The 22,442-nt window shown below is 54.6% G+C and overlaps 1 protein-coding gene across 1 annotated transcript in view; it reads left to right on the plus strand.

Moving 5' to 3' along the window:
• Positions 1-4,930: 4,930 nt before the first annotated feature.
• Cux2 (cut like homeobox 2) overlaps positions 4,931-22,442 on the plus strand; it is a 40,883-nt gene continuing 23,371 nt past the window's right edge. Inside the window, exons 1-3 of the mRNA XM_042669030.1 lie at positions 4,931-5,025; positions 7,469-7,516; positions 15,855-15,933. Coding sequence (XP_042524964.1) covers positions 7,481-7,516; positions 15,855-15,933 — 115 coding nt within the window. The 5' untranslated portion in view covers positions 4,931-5,025; positions 7,469-7,480. The remainder of the gene's footprint in view (positions 5,026-7,468; positions 7,517-15,854; positions 15,934-22,442) is intronic.

A 22,442-nucleotide genomic window follows, 5' to 3' on the forward strand; every position in this document is an offset into this window, starting at 1 on the left:
GCCCCAGCCCCGCTGCCCCGGCCCCGCTGCCCCGGCCCCGCTGCCCCAGCCCGGCCCCGCTGCCCCAGCCCCGCTGCCCCGGCCCCGCTGCCCCAGCCCCGCTGCCCCGGCCCCGCTGCCCCAGCCCTGCGCGCTGCGCGCTGGCTGATTTTGTGCTCTCGCTTCTGAATCTCCAGACCAGGGCTGATTTTTCTTTTTCTTTTTCTTTTCTTCTTTTTTTGTTTTTGTTCCTTTGAAATAAATATAGTGCCGTGAGCTCTTTTATTTTAAGTGTGTTTATTTTAAAAGACCTCTGTCGATTGGCGTTGGCTCCCGCGCCGTGTGGATGTTCAGATACATGTTTTAGAATGAAAGGAGGGGAGTTGTTTGTGCCTTCAGTTGGTAAAACTTAGCAGGAATCCATCAGTCTTTCTTTGTGTGTGTGTGTGTGTGTGTGTGTGTGTGTGTGTGTGTGTGTGTGTGTGCGCACATGCATGCGCACCTGTGCCAGTACTAGGATTTGAACTCGGGGCTTTGTGCTCTTGCTTGGCCTTTTTTGCTACCAGCTGGTGCTCTACCACTTGAGTCACAGATCCACATTTGGGTTTTTGCTGATTAGTTGGAGTTAAGAGTCTCGTGGACTTTCCTGCCGGGCTGGCTTCAAACTACAACCCTCAGATCTCAGCCTTCTTTGTAGTTAGGATGACAGGCGTGAGCCACCAGCAGTGCCTAGCTTGTTTTCTTTTCGGTGAAATCCAGAACGCTGGGACTCACTCATCTTGTGAGGTGGGCGCTGCGCTCCCGGGGCGTTTAGATAGAAGATTAATTGCAGCCGGCATTGACTGAACGCTTTGTACCGGGTATGGCCTGGTATATTTAGATCCCATCGCTTCAAACACGCTCCTACGGCGCCCAGCCACCGGGGCAGGAATCCAAGAGCAAAAAGTGAAGAATTTACTTCTGCAGTCCTCCTAGGATTGCAGAACTGGAACTTATTTCCAGCCCTTGCGTCAGTCACAGACTTGCTCACGTGTGTCTTGGGGGAGGGAAGCCGGGGCCTGGCACGCAGAAGCCCAGGGTAAGTCTGCTTGGGAGTCTTGTGGTAGTTGCTGGTGTATGTCAGGGTGGAAGGCGATGGTAGGGAGGGTGCAGCCCTGGCTGCTGCCGTCCCCCCTTCCCCCCCCAGCTGGGTGGGAGGGCTGGGCCTGGGACCTGGTGCTGTCCCCTGGCACTGCCCTTGGAGTCCCAGGGCAGCAGACATCCCTCCTTGTCAGGATGGTGCAGGCGGATGGAGCCAGCCAGGTTCCGGCAGGGGTTGGGTGTTACCCTCGAGGAGTTCGAAGCCAGCTTCTGCCAGCAACACTGGTTGCTGTGGTACGGAAAAGTTGTGACATCTCTGGGATTAAAGTACAATGTCTGCAGAATGTGACAGTACACTCCTGTAATCCCAGCATTCCAGAAGCTGGGATAGAAGGAGTATAAGTTCAAGGCCAGCTGATCGCCGATGATTCACGCCTGTAATCCCAGCTACTAAGGAGGCTGAGATCTGAGGATCACAGTTCAAAGCCAGCCCCGGCAGGAAAGTCCTTGAGACTCTTATCTCCAATAAACCACTAGAAAACTGGAAGTGGCGCTGTGGCTGAAGTGGTAGAGCGCTTGCCTTGAGCTGAAGAGTGCAGGGACAGCACCCAAGCCCAGTGTTCAAGCCCCACAACCGACCAAAAAAAAAAAATTCAAGGTAAAGCCTGAGCTACATAGCAAGACCTTTTCTCAAAAATGAAACAAAAACAAAAAAGAGCCAGCCGCCGGTGGCTCACTCCTGTAATCCTAGCTACTAATGAGGCTGGAGATCTGAGGATCACCTTTCAAAGCCAGCTAGGGCAGGAAAGTCCAGAAGACTCTTATCTCCAATAAACCACCAGAAAACCGGAAGTGGTGCTGTGGCTCAAGTGGTAGAGCGCTCACCTTGGACTGAAGAGCTGAGGGACAGCGCCCAGGCCTACAGTTCAAGCTTCCTAGATGTTTGTTCTGAAAGTGATGTAAAAACCACATCTTTGTCTTCAAAAGAGATGAGAAAAAGTAAAAAACCCCCAACAAATGCTCTTCTATGGCTGCAGGAGACCACAGCGCCCTGGTTCTTTCTCTCCTGACAAGTGTTCGTGTCAACCCTTACCTGCTGCCTCCAGTCCCCTTCTCCCAGCCCCTCAGTATTTCGGTTGTGGTGAATTACATTTTCCTTATGGAAGGTATGATTAATTGTAAATGATAGGAACCAGAAGCCTCCTTTATTCACTTATTTATGCCTGACACCTCTTTTATTTTTTATTGTTTTGGTCATGAGGTTTGAACTCTGGGCCTGGGCTCTGTCCCTTAGTTCATCAGCTCAAGGCCAGCACTCTACCACTTGAGCCACGGCACCACGTCTGGTTTTCTGGTGGTTTATTGGAGATAAGAGTCTCATGGGTACTGGGAAGGTGGCTCAGTGGTAGAGCGCTTGCCTTGCATGCCTGAGGCCCCAAGTTCGATTCCTTAGCACCACATAAGCAGAAAAAGCCGGAAATGGCGCTGTGGCTCAAGTAGTAGAGCGCTAGCCTTGAGCTGAAGAGCTGAGGGACAGCGCCCAGGCCCAGAGTTCAGGCTAAAAAAACAACAAAATAAGTAAATAAAATTTAAATTAAAAAAAAAAATCTCCCACACTTTCCTGCCCGGGCTGGCGTTGAACCGCGGTCCTCAGCTCTCAGCCTCCGAGCAGCTGGGATGACAGGGTGAGCCGCCGGCAGCAGGCACACACCTTATTTTTCACAAGCCCAAAATTCCACTTTGCTTTGGGCTGGAAGCCCCGGTAGTAAGTCCTATGCGCTAGGAAAATTCAGCACCTTGGACAGTACCAGCTCCCTTGCTTGTGCCTGCTTGCAAGTAGTTTTGAACACGTGAGCAGGCACTGAGTGGGGTTTGAACTCAGGGCCTCGGGCTCTTGCTTGGCTCTTTCCACTCAAGGCTAGCGCTTTTCACTTGAGCCACACCTCCACTTCCCAAATTTTGTGGTTAATTGGAGATAAAAGTCTCATAAGGGCTGTGCTGACTTCAAAGCACAATCATCAGATCTTAGCATCCTGAATAGCAAGGATGGCAAATGTGAGCTACCATGCCCAACCCAGTGCCTTTTATGCAGTGATGTGTGTGTGTGTGTGTGTGTGTGTGTGTGTGTGCGCACACACACGCACGCCCCTCGTCTAGTCTCAGGCTTCTCTAAAGAGGTTAAACATTGCTTTAGAAATCGAAATTTCTTCCTGGATTTCTCCAAAGGGCTCAGGAGACGGGAGATGGCTGTCTGGGGCTTCGGGACCTCCAGATTTTCAGTGTGGCGGCGATTTGCAGTGAGCAGATTTGCAGATTCCCAGACATGATATAAGACAATTGCCACGCATTCTGTCTCTTAGAAGGAGAAAGGATTTGCAGCGGGTTAATAGTACTTTTATTTCATTATCTAATGGTAAAAGTGCTTCATTGTGTGTGCGAGATGAATGCGAGTGAGCAGTGACAAATGAGGTCTTTCAGCCCAGCCGGGCCTCGTCCTGCCTATGTTAGATTAAAGAGTTCACCCTGGAAATAGGCGCACGCGTCTGCGTGTATGTTTTTAATAAATCTGATTGCAGGAATTTATTGCACCGCCGGATTTAGGAAATTATGCGGCTTGATTGCTACAAATATAATCGGGTGATATATACAGAAAGGCTCAAGTTATGATCCAGGAAAAAAATAAAAAGCCCATCTCAGGATGGTTAGCAGAAGCAGCCGACCACATAAACAGAGCACTGCTTGAATTATGCAAATAAAGCCCATCACAACTCCTGGCGAATGACGCTCATCTGGCAAAACTGCCTCCGTTAAAGTGAAGAAAGCTTTGAGAGGGGTGATCAAATTTGTGCATATGGCCAAGCCTGCTGGCTCACGCCTGTAATCCCAGCCACTCAGGAGGCTAAGAACAGAGGCCCAAGGTTCCAAGCCAGCCTAGGCAGGAAAGTCCATGAGACTCTTATCTCCAATGAACTACCAAAAAGCCAGAAGTGGAGCTGTGGCTGGGGTGGTAGAGTGCCAGCCTTAAGTGAAAAAGCTCAGGGATGGTGCTCAGGCCCTGAGTTCAAGCCCCAGTTTACTCCTTTGTCTCCTCATTGGTCCTGTCTGGTTAGGCCCTGGTCTGACACTTTGGCTGTGCAAATCCGAAGCTGGTTGCTCTGAATCCAGGAGTCTTCCGTCAGGCATTTCTTCTATTCCATGTAGAACCTTCCATGATTTACTGCCGGGTACACAGAAGGTCAGCCGGCTTCTTACTGGTGCCTTCATTTTTCCAAAATCTACGGAAATTAAAAAGCCATCTATATCTTAAGAGGCGTATTTATGAACCTTTAAGTGAGCCAGTTCCGGCTGGCGCGGTTCCCACGTCTGATATATGAAAGCTGTCGACAGCCGCGCCTTACGCCATAATCTGCCCGCACAATATGCCGTGCTTTACTATTTTGACACGGTTTGGAGATGTTTTCTTTAGTTCCTGACAAGCTTATGTCATCACTCTGGAAATGGAAGAGGTGGGGTGGGGACAAGGGCGGGGGGAGATGGGGGGGGAAAGAACCAACTCTACCCAACTTTCCGGGAGATTATTAATCTGACCCAACTTCCAATGCGAGGAAGAAAAAACAAAGCCATCCTGGGTTGTGTTTCCTTTCCTAGTTACCTCTCCGGTTTTGCAAATGGTATCTTTGTGCTATTGTGCTAGGAGCGTCTGTAGTTGGCCTTTTCTCAGCTTTGTGAGTTATAGAAACTTGTTCCGAATGCTGCTTCTTCTTTTTTTAATGAGGATTTAAAATAAAAAAGGAAAAGGGGAAAATAGTTTTCTTTTTTCTCTCTTTTCTTTTCTTTCCCTTTTTTTCCCCTTGTTGCAGAAGGAACTTAATTCCGTGGCGTCGAGCCGCGCGGCGGGGGGAGAGCAAGCCTTCTCAGAAACATTTAATCCAACTCCGATGGGAATTTAAGAAAAATGTACCTAAGGTACGGCGTGTTTGCTGCTTATGGAATTAACTCTGTGGGCATGCAAATTTCCCCTCGCTCCAACTGGATTTTGAAAACTATAGACACAAGTGACTTAAGAAGAAAAGAAGCTAATTAGCCACAAAGAAAAATGACAGCCCCAGGCCGCGTTTTTTTCCGTTCTGGGAACTCGGCACGGGCTAACATCAGACAGATCCTTGCTCTGTGAAAGCCATTGTGGGGGGGCGGGGGACCAGGAATGAATGCTTGGCCCCCACAGCCTGGTTGATTAGGTTTTATTTTGCTTTTCTGTCAGGGTCTGGAGAATAGCAGCTAGAGACTCCCCCACCCCCCCACTGCCTAGAAATCCACCTGTCCCGCCCCTCGGTGCCTCCCTCCCTCCCAGCTGGCCCCAGCCCTCTTTCTGGGGTGCCATGGAGTGGCCCCATAATGGCCTGGCCCCCAGAGGGACAGACAAGCACCCACACGCTTGTGCTTCGCAGAGGTGAAGGGAGGAGCGTGTTCTTCCTTCCTCCAGCCCGCCCCCATCCCCTCCCAAATCAAAACAAAAAATGGCTATAAACACGGGAGGAAAATGAGGCTTGGACTGTGCATAACAACCCTGCAGGGACTCGGCACAGACAAGAGGCAAACCGACCCCGGGCAGGCGCCGCGGGCACGGGCTGCGGGCAAGGTGGGCTGGGACTGGGGAAGAATGAGTCTAGAGGGCATGCCTGGAAGACAGGGCTGACGCTCCGATCAGAGCCCCGCCCCGTCCTCAGAGAGGACGCAGCCACCCCCACCACGCCTTCCCTTTTAAACTGATCACAGCTTCCAAGTTAGAATGTCCCTTCTCCCAAGATCGAGACTGCCGCTGGCTCTCCCATCTCTGGGAGCATCTCTGGATTAGGCACTGATCCACACACCCTCCTCTCTCTCCCTCCCCTGCCCCCCCCTTTCTCGCCTGCTCAGACCCTCAGTCTCATCTTCTTTTCCCCAACACAGGGAACTTGAGCCCCTCCCCCTCCCTCCTTCCCCCCCAACTCCCCTCCCCCCCCCGGGGGGTGGGGGGGCTCCAGGTAATGAGAGAATCTAGGCCAGGTTTTAAGGCTCCAAGTTTGACTTATATAATTTTAATACTACATAATTATGCAATTAGGAGGAATAAGTTTCCACTCCTATTATAGTCACGGCTCTGAAAATGCTCATTTTTGGAACTCGCGTCTCCTGATGGGAGAATGGTGCCAGTGCTTTATTTAAGAGCATCATCTGCTTGGTGCCCCTCACCTGCCGCGCGGGCCTGCGCCCCCTCCTGGGGGGGCTCCCTGAGATGGCTGTCAGGCTCTCCCGCCCCGTGGCCCCCGGAGCCTCCTGTGCTCACTTGCAGTTGAGAAGAGATTTGCGGGGAGCCAGGCGGCCTGGGTTCGGGTTCAGCTGCATGACCGTGAGCCGCAGCCTCGGAGCCTCTGCCTCCCTCCGGCCACGCCCGCCACGGGTGCTGCTTTGCTCTGAGTCTTCCAGGCCTGCACGTGGCGTTGGATTTCACCCACCAGATGGTGACACCTGCGTCCCTGGGGTCTGTGGGGCGCCTCTCGCGGCCCCACGCCGCCCACCCATCCCTTTTGGAGTTATCAGCTCCAGCTCCTCTTATGCCCAGTCTGGCCGCCTCCTGCATGGGCATCTGGTGGCGACATGATCACACATACCCCATCCCCCATTCCCTCCTCATGACCCCAGGGCAGCATGTTTTCGTAATCCTGGGGTTTCTCCCCCCCCTTCCTCAGGCATCCTCCTCTCCTCCCCCCTTCCTTTCCTCTCCCCCTCCTCTCCTCCTCCTCTCCCTCTGCCCCAGCTCCTCCTCCTGTGGGCTATGCCCCTGGCCAGGTCTGGAGTGGTTCTCAAAGAAAACTAGTGTCATGGGGCCCCGCAGGGTTCTGAAGACCACAGCTTCGCAGGGGTTTGGTCCTCCGTGGGGAGCACTGCTGGGCCGAGGGCCAGATGCATGCACAGAAACGAGAGCCCACTGCAGAGGAAGGGGGCAGATGGAGGGGCCCTGCTGTGAGGGACAGGGGAGGCAGCCTCCGTGGGACAGGGACTCTGCCCAGCACTGTTTCCCGAGCACACCCTGAGTCCTTCCCACTAGGTTTGTCTGGGCTGGCCTCAGACCACGATCCTCCTATCTCCACCTCCCAAATAGCAGGGATCACAGCTTTCGCATCAGCCAGGCCAGCTGGGAAACCTGGGTCCTCTCATGCCAGAAATTCCCAGAGTGCAGTGCAGTAAAGGTTCTGAAAAGGTCCTGCAGGTTGGGCTGTGTGCATATGCATGTGTGAATGCATGTGTGCGCGTGTGCGTGCTCACGCGTGTGTCCCTGATGAATCCCCACAGAGTGTAGGGGACGGCCCTCCGGGACCAGAGCTGCCCTCCTGGCCCGTGTGAACTCTTTGCTGATTTCTTTTTTCAGGAAATCAGAGAGATGGTGGCTCCTGTGTTAAAAAGCTTCCAAGCCGAGGTAAGACCCGAGCCCCTGTGATTCTGGGGTCAGCCCCACATCCTCCCACTTTTGCAAGATGACCTGAGGGGCGGGGCTCCTCATCCCCCGCATTGTCCCTTCCACTCACCTGGCCCAGCTGGAGGGAGGCCGGGATCTGGAGCTCCACTGGGTCTGGAGCTGCCGGGCTCCATCTCAGGGCGCTTCTCCGGGGCCACCCCCAGATCTGGCTCAGACCGGATCAGAGTCCTGACCCCTCTCAGATCTTGGTGGGAGGGGTTCAAATCCCACCACTCCCCCAGGCCTCACATGACCTTGGCTCTGTCTTTTTGCTAGTAAAGTGGAAATAAGAATCTCACGGACTTTCCTGCCCAGGCTGGCTTTGAGCTGTGATTCTCAGATTTCAACCTCCTTGAGAAGCTGCGATTACAGGCAGGGCACTGGTGTCCATTGTTGTTCAGCCTTTTTTTTTCTTACCACGGAACTAGTGTGTTTGTTTATTGACATTGCTGCCAACTTGGTTCCTTTGGGTGTGAAGGACTCAGGAGCAGAGAATATCAGCAGTGGGTTTTCCTGGCTTTCCATTTGTAAAAGAAGTTCTGGCTTGTGCTAGGTCGAGGAAGGATGGGCCTCAGTTTCCAAGTCGATGGGCAGACCTGATCCATGCCAGCACTCACTCGACAGCTTTGAAGGCTGTGTGCCCTGCCCCTGCTGTGTGAGCTTGGGCAGGTCGCTTGCAGTCTCTGTGCCTCCGGTTCCTCCTCTGCGTAGTGGGTGGTTGTTATTCCTCTTCACAGAGTGGAGACAGAGGAAGAGGGAAGCCATGGTAAGAGGGTGTTCGAGTGCCGGCGTGCCCTCCAGCAGTCTCGGCACACTCTTCCTGTCTTCAGGGCCCCCCGCCTGGTTCATGCGGCTTCTGCTGTGGCTGGCCTGGTGCCCTCCGTTTCCGGACTCAGGGTTGTTTTTCATTTGTTGTTTTCTGAGTACTGAGGCTGGAACTTAGAGTCTCACATTTACTAGGCAGGTGCCGTACCTCTTGAGCCATGCTCCCAGCCCTTTTTTTGCTTTGGGATGGGGTCTCCCTAGCTTTGTCTGGACTGGCCTCATATCACAATCCTATTTCCACCTCCCAAGTAGTGGGGATTACAGGTGTGAGCCTTACTCCTGGCCCCAACTCAGGGCTTTTTATCAGGAAGAGAGAGAGGGAGAGAGGGAGGGGGGAGGGAAAAGAAAAGAAAAGAGGTGTCTTCTGTGGCCGTTGAAGCTTTCAGTAGAAGAGTTGAGTAGCCAAACGCGCACACAGCGCAGACTCTGGCCTGGGGAAGATTCGAGTCTCAGCCCTGATCCTCAAGCTAGTTGTGTGGCCTAACGGGCTTTCCGCAACCTCTCTGAACCTCAGCTCCCCTTCTGGGCCACAAAGTGAGGACTTTACGTACTTTATAGGTCCGTGGCAGGTGCTAAGTGCTTGGTATCCAGTTGGTACTCAACAGGTGCACCTTGTTAAATGGTGCTCAGTAAGCACACCCTGCTAGCACTGATGGGAACCACAAAGCCAGAGGCTTCCCCTAAAACCTGTGCGGTCTATGACACACACCCTGTTAATAGCTGGGGGGTCTTCAGGGAACCCCGCTAATTTTCTTCTGAGGCCTTCCATCCTCTCCAGAACCTATCAAAAAGACTACACTTTCTGGAAGGCTGTCCCAAAGCCCTGCTTCCCCCCGGGCGGACCGCCGCAGCCCGGCCAGCTGCGGGCCCCCGGCAGGCGCTCAGCCACAGCACCTCACCATAGAGCCCAAATAGGATTTCCAGTGTATGCATTTATTTACTTACTTATTTTGTGTTGGTCCCGGGGCTTGAACTTAGGGCTTGGGCGCTGTCCCTGAACTCTTTTTGCTGAGAACTGTGGCACTCTACCACTTGGGCCATAGTGCTACTTCCAGCTTTTTGGTAATTCATTAGCAGTAAGAGTCTCACAGATGCCAGGTGCCCATGGCTCATGACTATAATCCTAGCTACTCAGGAGGCTGAGATCTGAGGATCAAGGTTCAAAGCCAGCCCGGGCAGGAAAGTCCATGAGACTCTTTTCCAGTTAACCCCCAGAAAACCAGAAGTGGCGTGGCAGCTCAAAGTGGTAGAGTACTTGCCTTGATTTGGAAGAGCTCAGGGACAGCACCCAGGCCCCGAGTTCAAGCCCCACAACTGACAGAGGAAGAGAGAGAGAGAGAGTCAGAGTCTCACAGACTTTCCTCCCAGGAGCTGGCTTTGAATCATGAGCCTCAGATCTCAGCCTCCTGAGTAGCTAGGCTTACAGGTGTGAGTCCTTTTCTCTTTTGTTTTCTTTTCTTTTCTGGGTCTTGGGGGACACGATCTGCTGGCCGTGGCCAGGCCGCTTCTGTCCCTGCCTCAGTGGCTGAAATCACCGTTTGCTGAGCTCCCCACTTGGTAGATGGGGCCCGGCCCAGGGAGTGGCTTCCGTGGACAGCGCCTCTGGGTGACCGCGGTTTGAGGGTCTTTGCTCATGGAGAAAAGAGCAAAGCAAAAGCCCCGCTAATTACAAAAGTTGCTCCATGAAAGATAATTCAAAGCAATAATTTAGCAAACATAATCAAGCCGCACAGATGGAGTTGTTGATGGATGGATCGCAACATGCAATTAGCCGTTCTCAGAGTTACATATCATTAACCCTCCGAGCACAAAAATTATTTTCTCATTATTAGTTGAAAAGGTAAAATTAAGCTGACTAGACAGTAAAGGGGAAGGGAAAAAAACTACAATTAATTACCTTCGTTTATTACAGTCATTATTTTAAACTTATTTTTACTCAGAGGAAGAGAGACATGAAAACATCTAAATTAAAAGTTGGGTGCTGGTGGACTCGAAGGTGAGCCTCTGTCTTTCTCCTCTCCCCCTCCCCCTCCCCACCGAGGGCACATAACCTAGGTGCCTATGGCAGATTTCGGCCTTGCCAGCTCTGAGCAGCTGCCTGCCATTCCCACCAAAGTGCCAGTAAAGCTGTCATGCCGCATTACAACCAAATTAAGCACCGGTAGCCACCTCCCCCCCCCCCCCCCCGTGCCTTATAAAGTAAATTATGAATGCTCCTACCCCCAGTTAAGCAGTTATTTGCAGCTGTTCTGGGTATTTCTCATTAGAAATAACATCATCTAAAGAAGGCTATTGATTGATTTTTTTAATCTTGGAATCATGGACGTGAACCACATATTTATATGACATTGCCTTTAACTAGAATTCTCATGCTTTATTTTTATATTATTGATCTTTTTGACATGAATTGCTTTCTGGCCTCGTGTGAGTGTTGTAAGCTTTCCGCCTGTAGAGAAATGGGCCAAGCAGGCTGGGCTGGAAGAGTGATTGCCGGAGCCATGTCGAGGCAGCCGCGCCGGCCCGCGGAGGCTGGAGTCTCCACTCCGCTCCGGACGTTTATGAGTCTCTTAGTGGACTGCATTATGGCAGGCCCGGGCGCTGGGGGGCGCTGCGGGGTGAGGGCACAATCCATCTCCAGGCCCTGTCTGTCTGGATCTCTGCGCACCGTCTGCGTCCTGGGTGGGTGGGGAAGGTGGAAGCTACTGGAACAGCAGATACAGACCCGGGCGGAGCCCTCGGCCGGCCCTTCCACCGGGCCGTGGGTGTTTGTTGGGCATCGGTGTGCATGGTACTGGGCACAGGGTACACATGGATCCCTGTACACCTGGCCTGAGGGTGGGGAATGTCGTGGCCAGGGTCACACAGGCCCAGGTGCGTGTGGCAGCCCTGCCCACCGCCAGGCTCCTCTGGGAGCCTCAGCTGCCCCGTCTGTGAAATGGGCTTGAGCCCTCGTGCTCAATTCCATTATAGAGCAAGTTGCCTGCTGGAGACTACATGAAATCCCCAGGCCTTCGTGGTGATAACTGCGTGGACTTGGGCGGTGGACATGGGCCTGGGTGGCAGTCGTGTGAACCTGGGTGATGGCCCTGTGGCCCCTGGGCGGTTGCCTGTGGACCTTGGCAGTGGCTGCATGGACCCCGGGTGGTGGACCTGAGTGGTGGCCATGTGGACCTAGGCGGTGGCAAAGTACCCAAAAGTCACACAGCTGGTTCTAAGTGGCAGAGACAAGATTCGAACCCTGGCACTCGGGCTCCAGACCCCTGCCTGGTCTGTATTCTTTATTAGGCCCCTGCTGTGTCCCAGCCCTCGGGGATTTGGCAGTGAGGCGTGGGCCAGCCCTTGGTCTCACGTGCACACGCACTCCGGTGACGCCTGGAGAAGCAGCTCCGTGCACAGACGTTCCGCCGCTCCGCCAGGTCACGCGGAGGCCGCGTGGACAGAGGCCTCCGCGAGCGCAGCGTGGGGACGTGTGACCGTGTAACCAGTCAATTATAATAATATTTTTCTCTCCGAATGTTTCCAAAGGGAGGGGGAGTTGGCGTGCTGAGGAATAATCACGGCTCAGAGGCCGAGCTGCCATTAGTTATTAATTAGGCCATTATGCATTGCACACAGATAATTGCTTTGCTGTGGAGTCACCAAGCGTGAAACGGACCCAGCCCAGAAACGCCATCTATCAAGCTGGGAAGCCGCAGCCGCTGCGTCCTCTCACCTTGAGCCGGTGCCGGTGTGCATCTTAGCAGGGAAGGCAAAGAAATGAGTCTACGCAATGGGCAGGAGGGAGCGGGCCGGGAGACAGCGGCCCAGCCCAGTGTCCATTTGTCTCCTGTTGGGCAGAAATCATCCCGGGGCCCCTCCCTGCCCTTGGAATCTCGGGGGCGGGGGAGGGGGGGTGCTGGGGGACCGGAAGAAGCCACCTTTCTGTGGGTCTTGCTGTTGCTCCTGGCAGCTGCCGTGGACAAAGTCTGGTGTTCCCAGGCCTCAGAGGGGGAGGGAAGGAGACCCCAGCCCCACCCCCGAGTCCCCTGGGGGTCTGCAGAGGGGACAGGGCCGGCCCGAGGGCACGGGGTCCATCTTAACAGAGACTGGGAGCCAATGGTGGCGCTCGCTGAGATCCCACGGGCAGCCCAGGACAGTGCTGCCTCTTTGGAGATCAGTCTCACAGACGTTCCTGCCTGGGCTGGCTTTGAACCTCAATCCTCAGCTCTCAGCCTCCTGAGTGGCTGGGATGACAGGCGTGCGCCTCAGTCTACAGGGTCTCCCAGCCAGAGGTGTAGGGGCCTGGAGGAGCTCGATCAGCTCTGTGTTCCACACCCATGGGTCTGGGGGGGGGGATGGGGCCTCGTGGGGGGCTTGGCTGTTTAGAAAAGCAGTTGTCCAGGCTCTGGGGGCCTGAAGTCCAGGCAGCGGGACCAGCATTCACCCCAGTCCCGGGGTACCTGCTCACCACCTGACCGCAAAAGTCTCTCTCTAAGGGGCAGAGTGTACAGGCAAGGTGGGACCAGAGGACGCGGGGGTCCTGGGTCCACACAGACCCAGCTCGTCCCCACAGATGGCTGCCTGCCAGCTCCAGGTGGCCGTGGATGGAATCGTGGGCCCGGATGGCCAGATCCTCTGATTTCCCCTGAGAAACGAGCAATTTGGAACTCTCCTCGTTTTTAAATACTGGCTTGATATATATGCACATATTTTCATGCCCACAGAACTTTCTGGAGTTATCATTTACATAAGCAAAACGCCCCAGTCTGAAGTAGATGACTTGATGGATCTTGACAGCTGAAATATTTTTAAGATATAAAAGGTCCAAGAAAGGGGGAGCCTGGGACACATCAGCCCCCAGACACGGGGGGGGGGGGGACAGCCCACGGGCCCACACCGGCCTCATGGAAGGGGGACTAATCTCAGCAAGATGATACGTTGCTCTTGGCTGAAACCCACACTCATCTTCCTCAGTGGCACAGCTGTAGGGCTGGTTTTACTGGTGCCAGTGCTGGGACTTGAACTCAGGGCTTCTGCTATTGTTTGGCTTTTTCACTCAAGGGTGGCACTCTCCACTTGAGCCACACGTCCACTTATGGCTTTTTGTCAGTTAGTTGAAGATAAGAGTTGCTCAGATAAGCTGAGCACCAGTGGCTCATGCCTGTCATCCTAGCTACTCAGGAGGCTGAGATCTGAGGATCTCGGTTTGAAGCTAGTCTGGACAGAAAAATCCATGAGACTCTCATCTCCAATTAGCCATCAAAAACAAAACAAACAAACAAAAAAAAAAAACACCAGAGCTGTGGCTCAAGTGGTAGTGCTAGCCTTGAGCAAAAAAAAAGCTCAGGGACAGTGCCCAGGCCCTGAGTTCAAGCCCCAGAACTGGCTCCAAAAAATAAAAAAATAGGTCTTTCAGATTTTGTTTGCCTGGGCTGGCTTTGAACTTGGATCATCAGATCTCAGCCACCTGAGTTGCTGGGATTACAGGCGTGAGCCACCAGCGCCTAGCAGCTTGGTGGGATTTGATTGATAGTGTCCCAAAACACAGCCCCAGAAGAGGTGAGGACATGGGCACTCCTGACTCACCGCTGGGAAGCCGTTCACTCGCTTTGGGAGATAAGGTCACGTGAACCCCAGCCTTCCGTTTCCTGCCACGGGGGCTGGAGGGTTAGCCCAAAGACCTCTCCCACCTGCCTTTTCCACCCGGCCTCCGCAGGCCTCGGCCGGCCTCCGCTGGTGCCGTGGGACATAGAGGCGCTGTCACCAGAAGCCCGCCCTTTTGGGGTGCATTTGGAGGGTCAGATGGATTCGTTCTCATGAAAAGTCTTTGTACGCTATAAAAAGCTGTAGATTAAAATTGGAAGGTATTATGATTGTAATTTTATGCAGTGGGGGGTGGTTTTTGGAGGCTCGTGGCTAGAAGGTGACACGTGCGGCCCGGGCCACCTCTGGCCACAGCCTCAAGGACAGCGTGGGCTCCCCTGCCCAGCGCTTCATGCACGTCGGCACAGAGCCACACTCGGGGTACCCCCCCAGCACCCCAAAGCAGCGGTGGCTTCCCGGTGCCATAATCGTGACTCTACTGTCCAGCCTCCTCCTCCAGCTCACCCCCCGCGTGGCAGGAAGCGGCGCCTGGCCTGGCCTGGCCTCCCGGCCTCCGCCCTTCATCCTGTCCATCCGTGGCTGCTTTCTTCCTCTCTTTTTCCCCTTAGTATCCCAAAGCAAAATTTGTTTGTAAGGCATGAAAGAAAGCCTCCCGTGCCTTGTATGCCGGAGCCCTCGGAAGTGCAGGAAATTGTGTATTCACTGCAAAAGAAAAAAAAGCCCTGGCTTATACAATTTTAACAATAGAAAAAAATGATCTTTGTGCTTCAGTGCGTGGCTACTTAGAGGAACACAGGCGGCGCGTTCAGGTGGCTGCGGAATTACAAATGAGCGGTGGCCTTTGTTTTCAGTGACAAGCAATTTAAATGCGATCTTATAAGAAGGCTGGGAGATTCCCCCCCACACCTCAGGAGATGGGGAGGGGAGAGAGGGAGGGAGGGAGGGAAGAAGGATAAATAAAGGAAGCAAGCTTTCTTCTTCAACTACTGAGGCTCGATCTGAGTTGCCCAGGCCAGAGGTGAGAAGTTATACTTTCGTCTGATAATTCTACAATCGGCAGTTTGTGATCGGGCGTAACAGCAGACCTGCAGCCTCTGTGGGGCATGTGGTGTTTTGGGGGGCTTCTCCCCCCACGTGGTGTCTGATGCGGGTGTATCTAGGGCCTGAATTTTATCACAGAAGAAGGGGTTCCTCACGCCAGCCTTCGAAAACACTTTGCTGAGTACATTATTAATTTATTTGTGTGTGCATGTGCGCATGCATGCCAGTCCTGGGCTTGAACTCAGGGCCTGGGTGCTGTGCCTGAGACTTTTCGCCCAAGGCTGGCACTCTACCTCTTGAGCCACAGCTCCTCTTCCTGCTCTTTGGTGGTTCATTGGAGATGAGATTTTCCCGAATTTTGGTAGCCATATTCTTCAAAAGTACAGATTACCTCTGTGCCTCTGCTCATATGAAATACTTATTAAAATGAAGTCTAGAAAACAGGAAAAAGTGGAGATTGTATCTTATCACTCAGAGGTGTAATCCATAGTTTTAAACGCAGAGTGGGTGCTTGCAGAACCTTTTTTCCTGTTCTGAAATCCACTGTGTCTCACACTCACAGTCCATCCACTTATTGACAGCCCACTGTTTGCCCATTCCTGGGCTTAGCACTGTCTGGACTCCCTTTAATCCCAACACCAGGTCTGGGAGGTGGGTCCACTGTCTACACACATGCCATTTTTGTAGCCAAGGATGCTGAAGATCAGAGAGGGTGGGTGACTTTCCTGAGGTCACCCAGCCTGGGCACAGGGCTCCCCCACACTGCAGCCTGGTGCTACACCCCCCCGCCCCCCATGGGTGACTTGTGCCCCTGCGGCGACACACATGACACTTTCTCTTGTTTCCAAAGGTGGTGGCTCTCAGTAAGAGGAGTCAGGAGGCGGAGGCGGCTTTTCTGAGTGTTTACAAGCAGTTAATTGAAGCGCCAGGTAAGAAACACGGGACTCTGAGTTGGTGCAGTGCTTCGTGGCCAGAGCCTGGGCCGCCTGGGCTCGGGGGTGCGGCCAGGTCCCCGGGCCAGGGGGTTTGTCTGTCCAGCGTGATGTCCGTGGCGCCCTCTGCCTCCCGCAGAGGAGAACCTGGCCAGTTATCCCACGGGGTCTTTCCTGCAATGCCCTCTCGTGGGCGCAGGCATCGGCCCCAGTGCTCTGCCAGCAGGAGGCGATGGAGAGGCCGCACCCACCTGCCTGCAGAGCGGCAGAGCCAACCCCACCTTGATGCTGAGAGAAGGCATGAAGCACATAGCTGCCCTGACAGACAGACACAGACAGACAGGCAGGCAGGCAGACCTACAGACAGGCAGGCAGGCAGGCAGACCTACAGACAGGCAGGCAGGCAGGCAGACCTACAGGCAGCCAGGCAGGCAGGCAGGCAGGCAGGCAGCCACAGTCTGCTAAGACTGCTCACACTAGCCAGGGCAAATGTTCATCAGCGGCGGAGTGGCTTTCAGATACGTAGCACCGCCATCAATGGAATATTACTCAGACGTGAAAAGGAATGAAGCGCCCACATGTGTAGCTACAGGAGAGAAAACACAGTGCTTTGTGAGAGCAGTCGCCGATGCCCCATTCCTCTTGATTCCATGTAAAGGAAATGTCTAGAACAGTGGACCTGTGACAGCCATGGGGACCTGCGGAGTTGCCTGGGGTGGGGAAGGGCGGGAAGTGACTGCTTAGTGGATGTGGAGTTTTATTTTTTGGCAATAAGAATGTTCTGGGACTAGACCATTGAGATTGTAGAGCCTCAGGGGTATTGAATGGCACTGAAATGTTGAGTGTGTACACACACATGCTCATGCGCCAGTGTGCGCCAGTCCAGGGGCTTGAACTCTGAGCCTAGGCGCTGTCTCTGAGCTTTTGTGCTCAAGGCTAGCACTCTACCACTTGAACCACAGCTTCACTTCTGGTTAAGTGGAGATGAGAGTCTCATGGACTTTCCTGCCTGGGCTGGCCTTGAACTGTGAGCCTCAGATCTCAGCGTCCTGAGTGGCTGGGGCCTAGCGCTCGGTTGAGTTGTGGATTTTTAAGTGCTGCTTTTGCGTGACGTAAGCGCTGCCTTGGCTGAGGAGGGCGTGTGTGGCGGGGGAGGGCGTGTGTGGCGGGGGAGGGCGTGTGTGGCGTTGGGCCTGCTGCAGGCATGGGGCTCCATTGGGGTCTCGGGTACAGCCAGGCACTGGTGGCTCACGCCTATAATCCCAGCCACTCAGGAGGCTGAGATCTGAGGATCGTAGTTCAAAGCCAGCCTGGTCAGAAAAGTCCCTGAGACTTGTATCTCCAATAAACTATAGAAAAAAACCGGAAGTGACGTTGTGGCTCAAGTGCTAGAGCGCTAGCCTTGAGCACAAAGAGGCTCAGGGACAGCGTCCAGGCCCTGAGTTCAAACCCTAGGACCAGCGCGTGCGCACATACACACACACACACACACACACACACACTGTGGCAGTGGAGACGCAGGGACTGAAAGCTGTGACGGCCCCGTGGGGGGGGGCTCCTGGAGGCCTTCCTTTCCCGTCACCCTCTTGCAGACGCTGGGTCACACTGGGCCTGGTGCTCACTCTGTGTGACTCCCAGTGCTCTCCCGGAAGCGGGGGGCGGGGGGGGGCGCGGGAGGGGGCCGCTGTCCCCAGCTGTCACCGAGCTGAGGAAGGGGAGCCTTTACTGCACCAAACAGCCCGCCCAGATGGGCCTTGAGGCGCTCTAATTCATGTCGGAGACATTTAAGAATAACAAAATATTTTTAATGATTTCTTAGGGGAATCGGGAAGACATATTTTTTGTTCTCATTAAATTTTATCTCAGACACAAGAACCCAAATGTCAGATGTGGGTTTGGGGCTCCCTGTGCTGGCGGTGCCCCCCCCTTCCTGGCCCTTCCCCCCCCAGCACCCCACGCGGGCGGGGGTGGGAGAAGCAGAGGTGCAGATGCACGGGCTCCATTTGTGTCTTTCTTGACAGGCAAATTATTTGTGGGATTTCTCCCCCACCCCCACCACACACAAGTCCTGATTCAACATTTTTGTTTTCAATGGCTGCTCCCAGCCCAAATCTTTGGCAGAAAAATGCGACATGGGCTGATTGCTCAGCGAGTATTTTGATAAGTTTGAAGCCTGCTTGTCTGTAATTACGAAAGAAAATCATAAATCTTTTAGATATTGTTCACACAGATGTGGCGTGAAGTGTGAAGGGGGAAAAAAAAAGCAGTAAAACGTGTTAAAAGCATAATTAATGTCATTGTCCTAGAGGAAGATTTGATTTACGCCTCTGTGACTCGGGCTGGTGGGCCCGCGCGCACAGCCCCGCGGGAGGCAGCCGGACCCACCTGTGACCTGACCACTCGATAGTTAAAAGGAGAAACAAAGGAGCTGGCGGCTCACGCCTGTCATCCTAGCTACTCAGGAGGCTGAGATCTGAGGATCCAGGTTCAAAACCACCTGGACAGGAACAGTCTGAGACTCTCCTCTCAATTAACCAGCCAAAAAAAAAAGTGGAGCTGTGACTCAAAAAAGCTCAGGGACAGCACAGGCCCTGAGTTCAAACCCCGGGACTGGCAGAGAGAGAGAGGGAGAGGGAGAGAGAGAGAGAGGGAGAGAGAGAAGCCAAACACGGAAAGCGAGTGGGAGAGAGGCTGGCATCGTTGCTGAGCAGAAGAGCGAAGAGAGGTGAGTGCCATGCATTCTTCTGCCTTTGCTTTTTTGTGGGTTTTCCCCCCATTTGCTATTTTTAAATAAGATGCAGGGTTTTATGATTCCTCACACGTGTGTGGCTTGCTCTGTCCCTTCTTTTGGAGCGAGTCTGGTCAGCAGCATGGTTAGGTTTGGGCTGAGGCCACAGAAACACCTGCCTGGCTCTCAGTGTGGTGTCTGTGCTGTGTGACCTTGGCCAGGGGGTCTTACCCTCTCTGAGTGCCCATGTCCATGTCTTTCAAGGAGAGGTAATCATAGAATCTGTCCGTGGGCCAGCAAGAGGTGCTATGCTCTGTACCCCAAAAGCCCTGGGTAGCTCAGCACCCCGCAGACTGGGGTGTGAAGGTGACCAGCGTAGGCTGGGGGCCGTGGAGATCATGGTGAGTGGTGTGGTAGGGAATCTTAGACCATTGCGGGCTTTGTGGTTTGTCTTCCCAATTACGTAAAAGAAACGGACGCCCCATGGGCTCCGGGGGTGCAGAAGTTGAAGGAAACTCATCTCGGAGGAAAACAATTTGTTGGAGCGTTTTTTTCCTCCTCTCCTCTTTTCCCTGCATGCTTTTTTTTCCCGTTTTTGTCAAAACAGAGGCTGGTAGCACACGCAGAGTCATCTCTGCCCTCAACGAAATGGCTTGAGCCTCCTCCTTCCCAGCCGTGACAGAGACTCAGGAACTTGCCTGTGCTCTGTGTGTGTGTGCTGAACATTCCTGAGCATCTTCCAGCTTAGGGCTCTGCGGTGCTGGCAGGGCCTGGCCTGGGGGCTGAGATCCAGGAGTTAAAACTTGGCAAGAAAAATATGTGGTAGTCGTCTGGCAGCCAGAATTGGTTTATTTGAGTAAATACTGCACTTCCTTCTTTACTGGACACAAAATCCCTCCCTATAATCCGTGTGTCCAGTTTGTATATCCTTCGTCCACCTTCCTGGCAGATGCTACTTTCTTATTGATTTGTCACCACTCTTTATATATTAGAGATATCACCCGTGCACTATTGGGAATCTTTATTTCCTCTCCTCTCCACTAGGCCACCTTTTGTTTCCTGATTTTGCTTCTGTGTCTCTTGAGTTTACACGCACACACATATACATGAGGATCTCACCAACCCTTTGCTTTAGGCCCTGACTTTAGCACCTTTTCTCCCCTTGAGTGTGCGGGGTGGCGAGGGGTTAGTACTTCTGCGGTCTTTGCGTTCCGTGTGGATGTGTGCTGCTCCTGGGCTTGAACCTGGGGCCTGGGTGCCGTCCCTGAGTTCTTTTTCTCAAGGCTGACTCTGCTGCGTGGGCCACAGCCCCACTTGTGGCCTTTTGGTTCAGTGGTTTATTGGAGATGAGTCTCAGGGAAGTTCCTGCCCAGGCTGGTTTTGAACCATGACCCTCAGATCTCAGCCTCCTGAGCAGCTGGTGTCAGGCGTGAGCCGCGGGAGGGGGGGTCCTGGCTTTGAGATCTTCGTGTTTTTGTGTGTGCTGCACCTGCTCTGGGGAGGAGGGAGGCTCGGAGCTGGCAAAAGACTGGCTCTGGTGCCCCCTGGTGGGCATGCCGCCGCAGGAAGTGGACTCGTTCTCTGGACACTGCGGTCTGCAGGAACAGTGCCCCCTCCCCCAGGCCTGCGGGGGTCCCCGGTCATCAGAGGACAGACAAAGCCTGGTGATGCTGTGGTCCCCGGCAGGCCGGCTCCCTCCCCTCCGCCGCCGCAGCCCCCTCTCCCCCGCCCTCTGCCAGGCCGCTCCCGCCAGCACCCCGGGCTGGCATCAGAGTCCATCCCTGCTGCCCTGGGGCTCTGGAGACAGACAACCGCCCAACTGCCAGGGCTGGCCCATGGAGATGCCCCTGAGGAAGACGTGGGGCTCAGTGATAGCCTGTTGGGGCATTTCTGGGGACCTTCCAGTCCCCATAGACAAACATCCCCGACCCCCTATACCATGGTGGAAGGTTCCATTGTCCTGTGTACACATTGGGCTTCTGAGGACGCATGAGGCTCAGAGAGGTCTAGCCACTTGCTCAGGGTCACACAGCAGAATCCCAACCCCTTGGCCCCCACTGAAGCCAGGAGCCCCTCACCCAGAGAAGCCAGCCAGCTCCAGCCCTAGGGGAGGAAGGCAGCAGCCCATCCCTGGGGGAAAATGAAGCTTCAAGAACTGAAGTGGGCCTCGCTAGGGCCCAGATGGAGCCAGCCTCAGCCCCGGGGATGGGGGGAGCCACCGTGGAGGCTGGGCGGCACTGCAGATGCAGGGGGGGAAGACACTGAAGAGGCTAGAGGCACTATGAAGGCCGGTGACACTGTGAAGGCTGGTGACACTGTGAAGGCTGGTGACACTGTGAAGGCCGGGGGCACCGTGGAAGCCGGGGGTACTGTGAAGGCCGGTGACACTGTGAAGGCTGGTGACACTATGAAGGCCGGTGACACTGTGAAGGCTGGTGACACTGTGAAGGCTGGTGACACTGTGAAGGCCGGTGACACTGTGGAGGCCGGTGACACTGTGAAGGCTGGTGACACTGTGAAGGCCGGTGACACTGTGGAGGCCGGTGACACTGTGAAGGCCGGTGACACTGTGAAGGCCGGGGGCACCGTGGAAGCCGGGGGTACCATGGAAGCTGGGGCACCGTGGAAGCTGGGGCACCGTGGAAGCTGGGGCACCGTGGAGGCCGGGGGTATGGTGGAGGCCAGGGGTATGGTGGAGGCGGGGGTATGGTGGAGGCCGGGGGTATGGTGGAGGCCGGGGGCACGGTGGAGGCCGGGGGTATGGTGGAGGGGTGCACGTATACTTCTGCCTAAATGCATCTACACCAGCTGTGGGCGGCATCCCCTAAAACCTTTCCAGGGCACCTGTGTTGGGATGGACTTAATGCCCCCCCCTTCAGGAGCACCGCAGCACCGGCCACTGGGGACACCCATATACTGTGCGTCCTGCGCCCAGCCTGCCCGGGTGTGGGGTCCCCCCTCTCCTGTCCTCTTGGCCCCGCCCACTCCAGTTCAGCTCCTCGAGGGGGTCCTTAGATGTAGACACCTCAGCGTTGGGGTTCCTGCGTCTAGTGGCTGCTGACTTTTGTTGCTTGCTTTCATCGTGGCAGTCCCGGGGCGGGGCCGCAGGGCCTGCGCGCTGCCCCTGAACTTCCTCATGTGAGGCTGGCTCGCGACCACTTGAGCCACAGCGCCACTTCTGGTTTTCTGGTGGCTTACTGGAGATAAGAGTCTTATGGACTTTCCTGCCCGGGCTGGCTTTGAACTGTGATCCTCAGGTCTCAGCCTCCTAGTAGCTGGGATGACAGGCGTGAGCCGCAGGTGCCTGACTTACTTCTTTGGCCCTCAGCTCCCCTGTTGCTGAGAGGCTCCATCTGGCCCTGCTTACCTGCGCATGTGCAGCTTCTGGTTCTTTCCTTGGGCTGAGGTGGGCAAGACCCAGGAGACCAAGGTGGGCAGGGCCAACGCAGGTCAGCGTGAGAGCGGGTCCCTCGGGGCTCCCTGAGGTGTCCCGCTGGCCTTTGCTGAGCCCATCGGGAGCCACGCGCTGTGAAGTCGGCTTGTCACTAAGTCATTGAGTCCTCGAGGTGGTCTCACGGGTGCCTACTGTGTCCATTCTACAGAGAGGGAAAACTGAGGCTTAAGCAGTAGGACACCTTATCTGCGGCCCTGCATGGAGTGAGAAATGAGACCTGAACCCAGATGTCTATGGTCCAGCCCCTCTGCCATCTTCCCGGATGGAGCATCTGTGCCGGCCCGGCCACCACACCCACACCACCGCCCGCCTTCCGCACTCAGA

The sequence above is a fragment of the Dipodomys spectabilis genome, unplaced genomic scaffold, assembly GCF_019054845.1.
Source record: "Dipodomys spectabilis isolate Male_0828 unplaced genomic scaffold, ASM1905484v1 ptg000480l, whole genome shotgun sequence".
Taxonomy (NCBI): Eukaryota; Metazoa; Chordata; class Mammalia; order Rodentia; family Heteromyidae; genus Dipodomys; species Dipodomys spectabilis.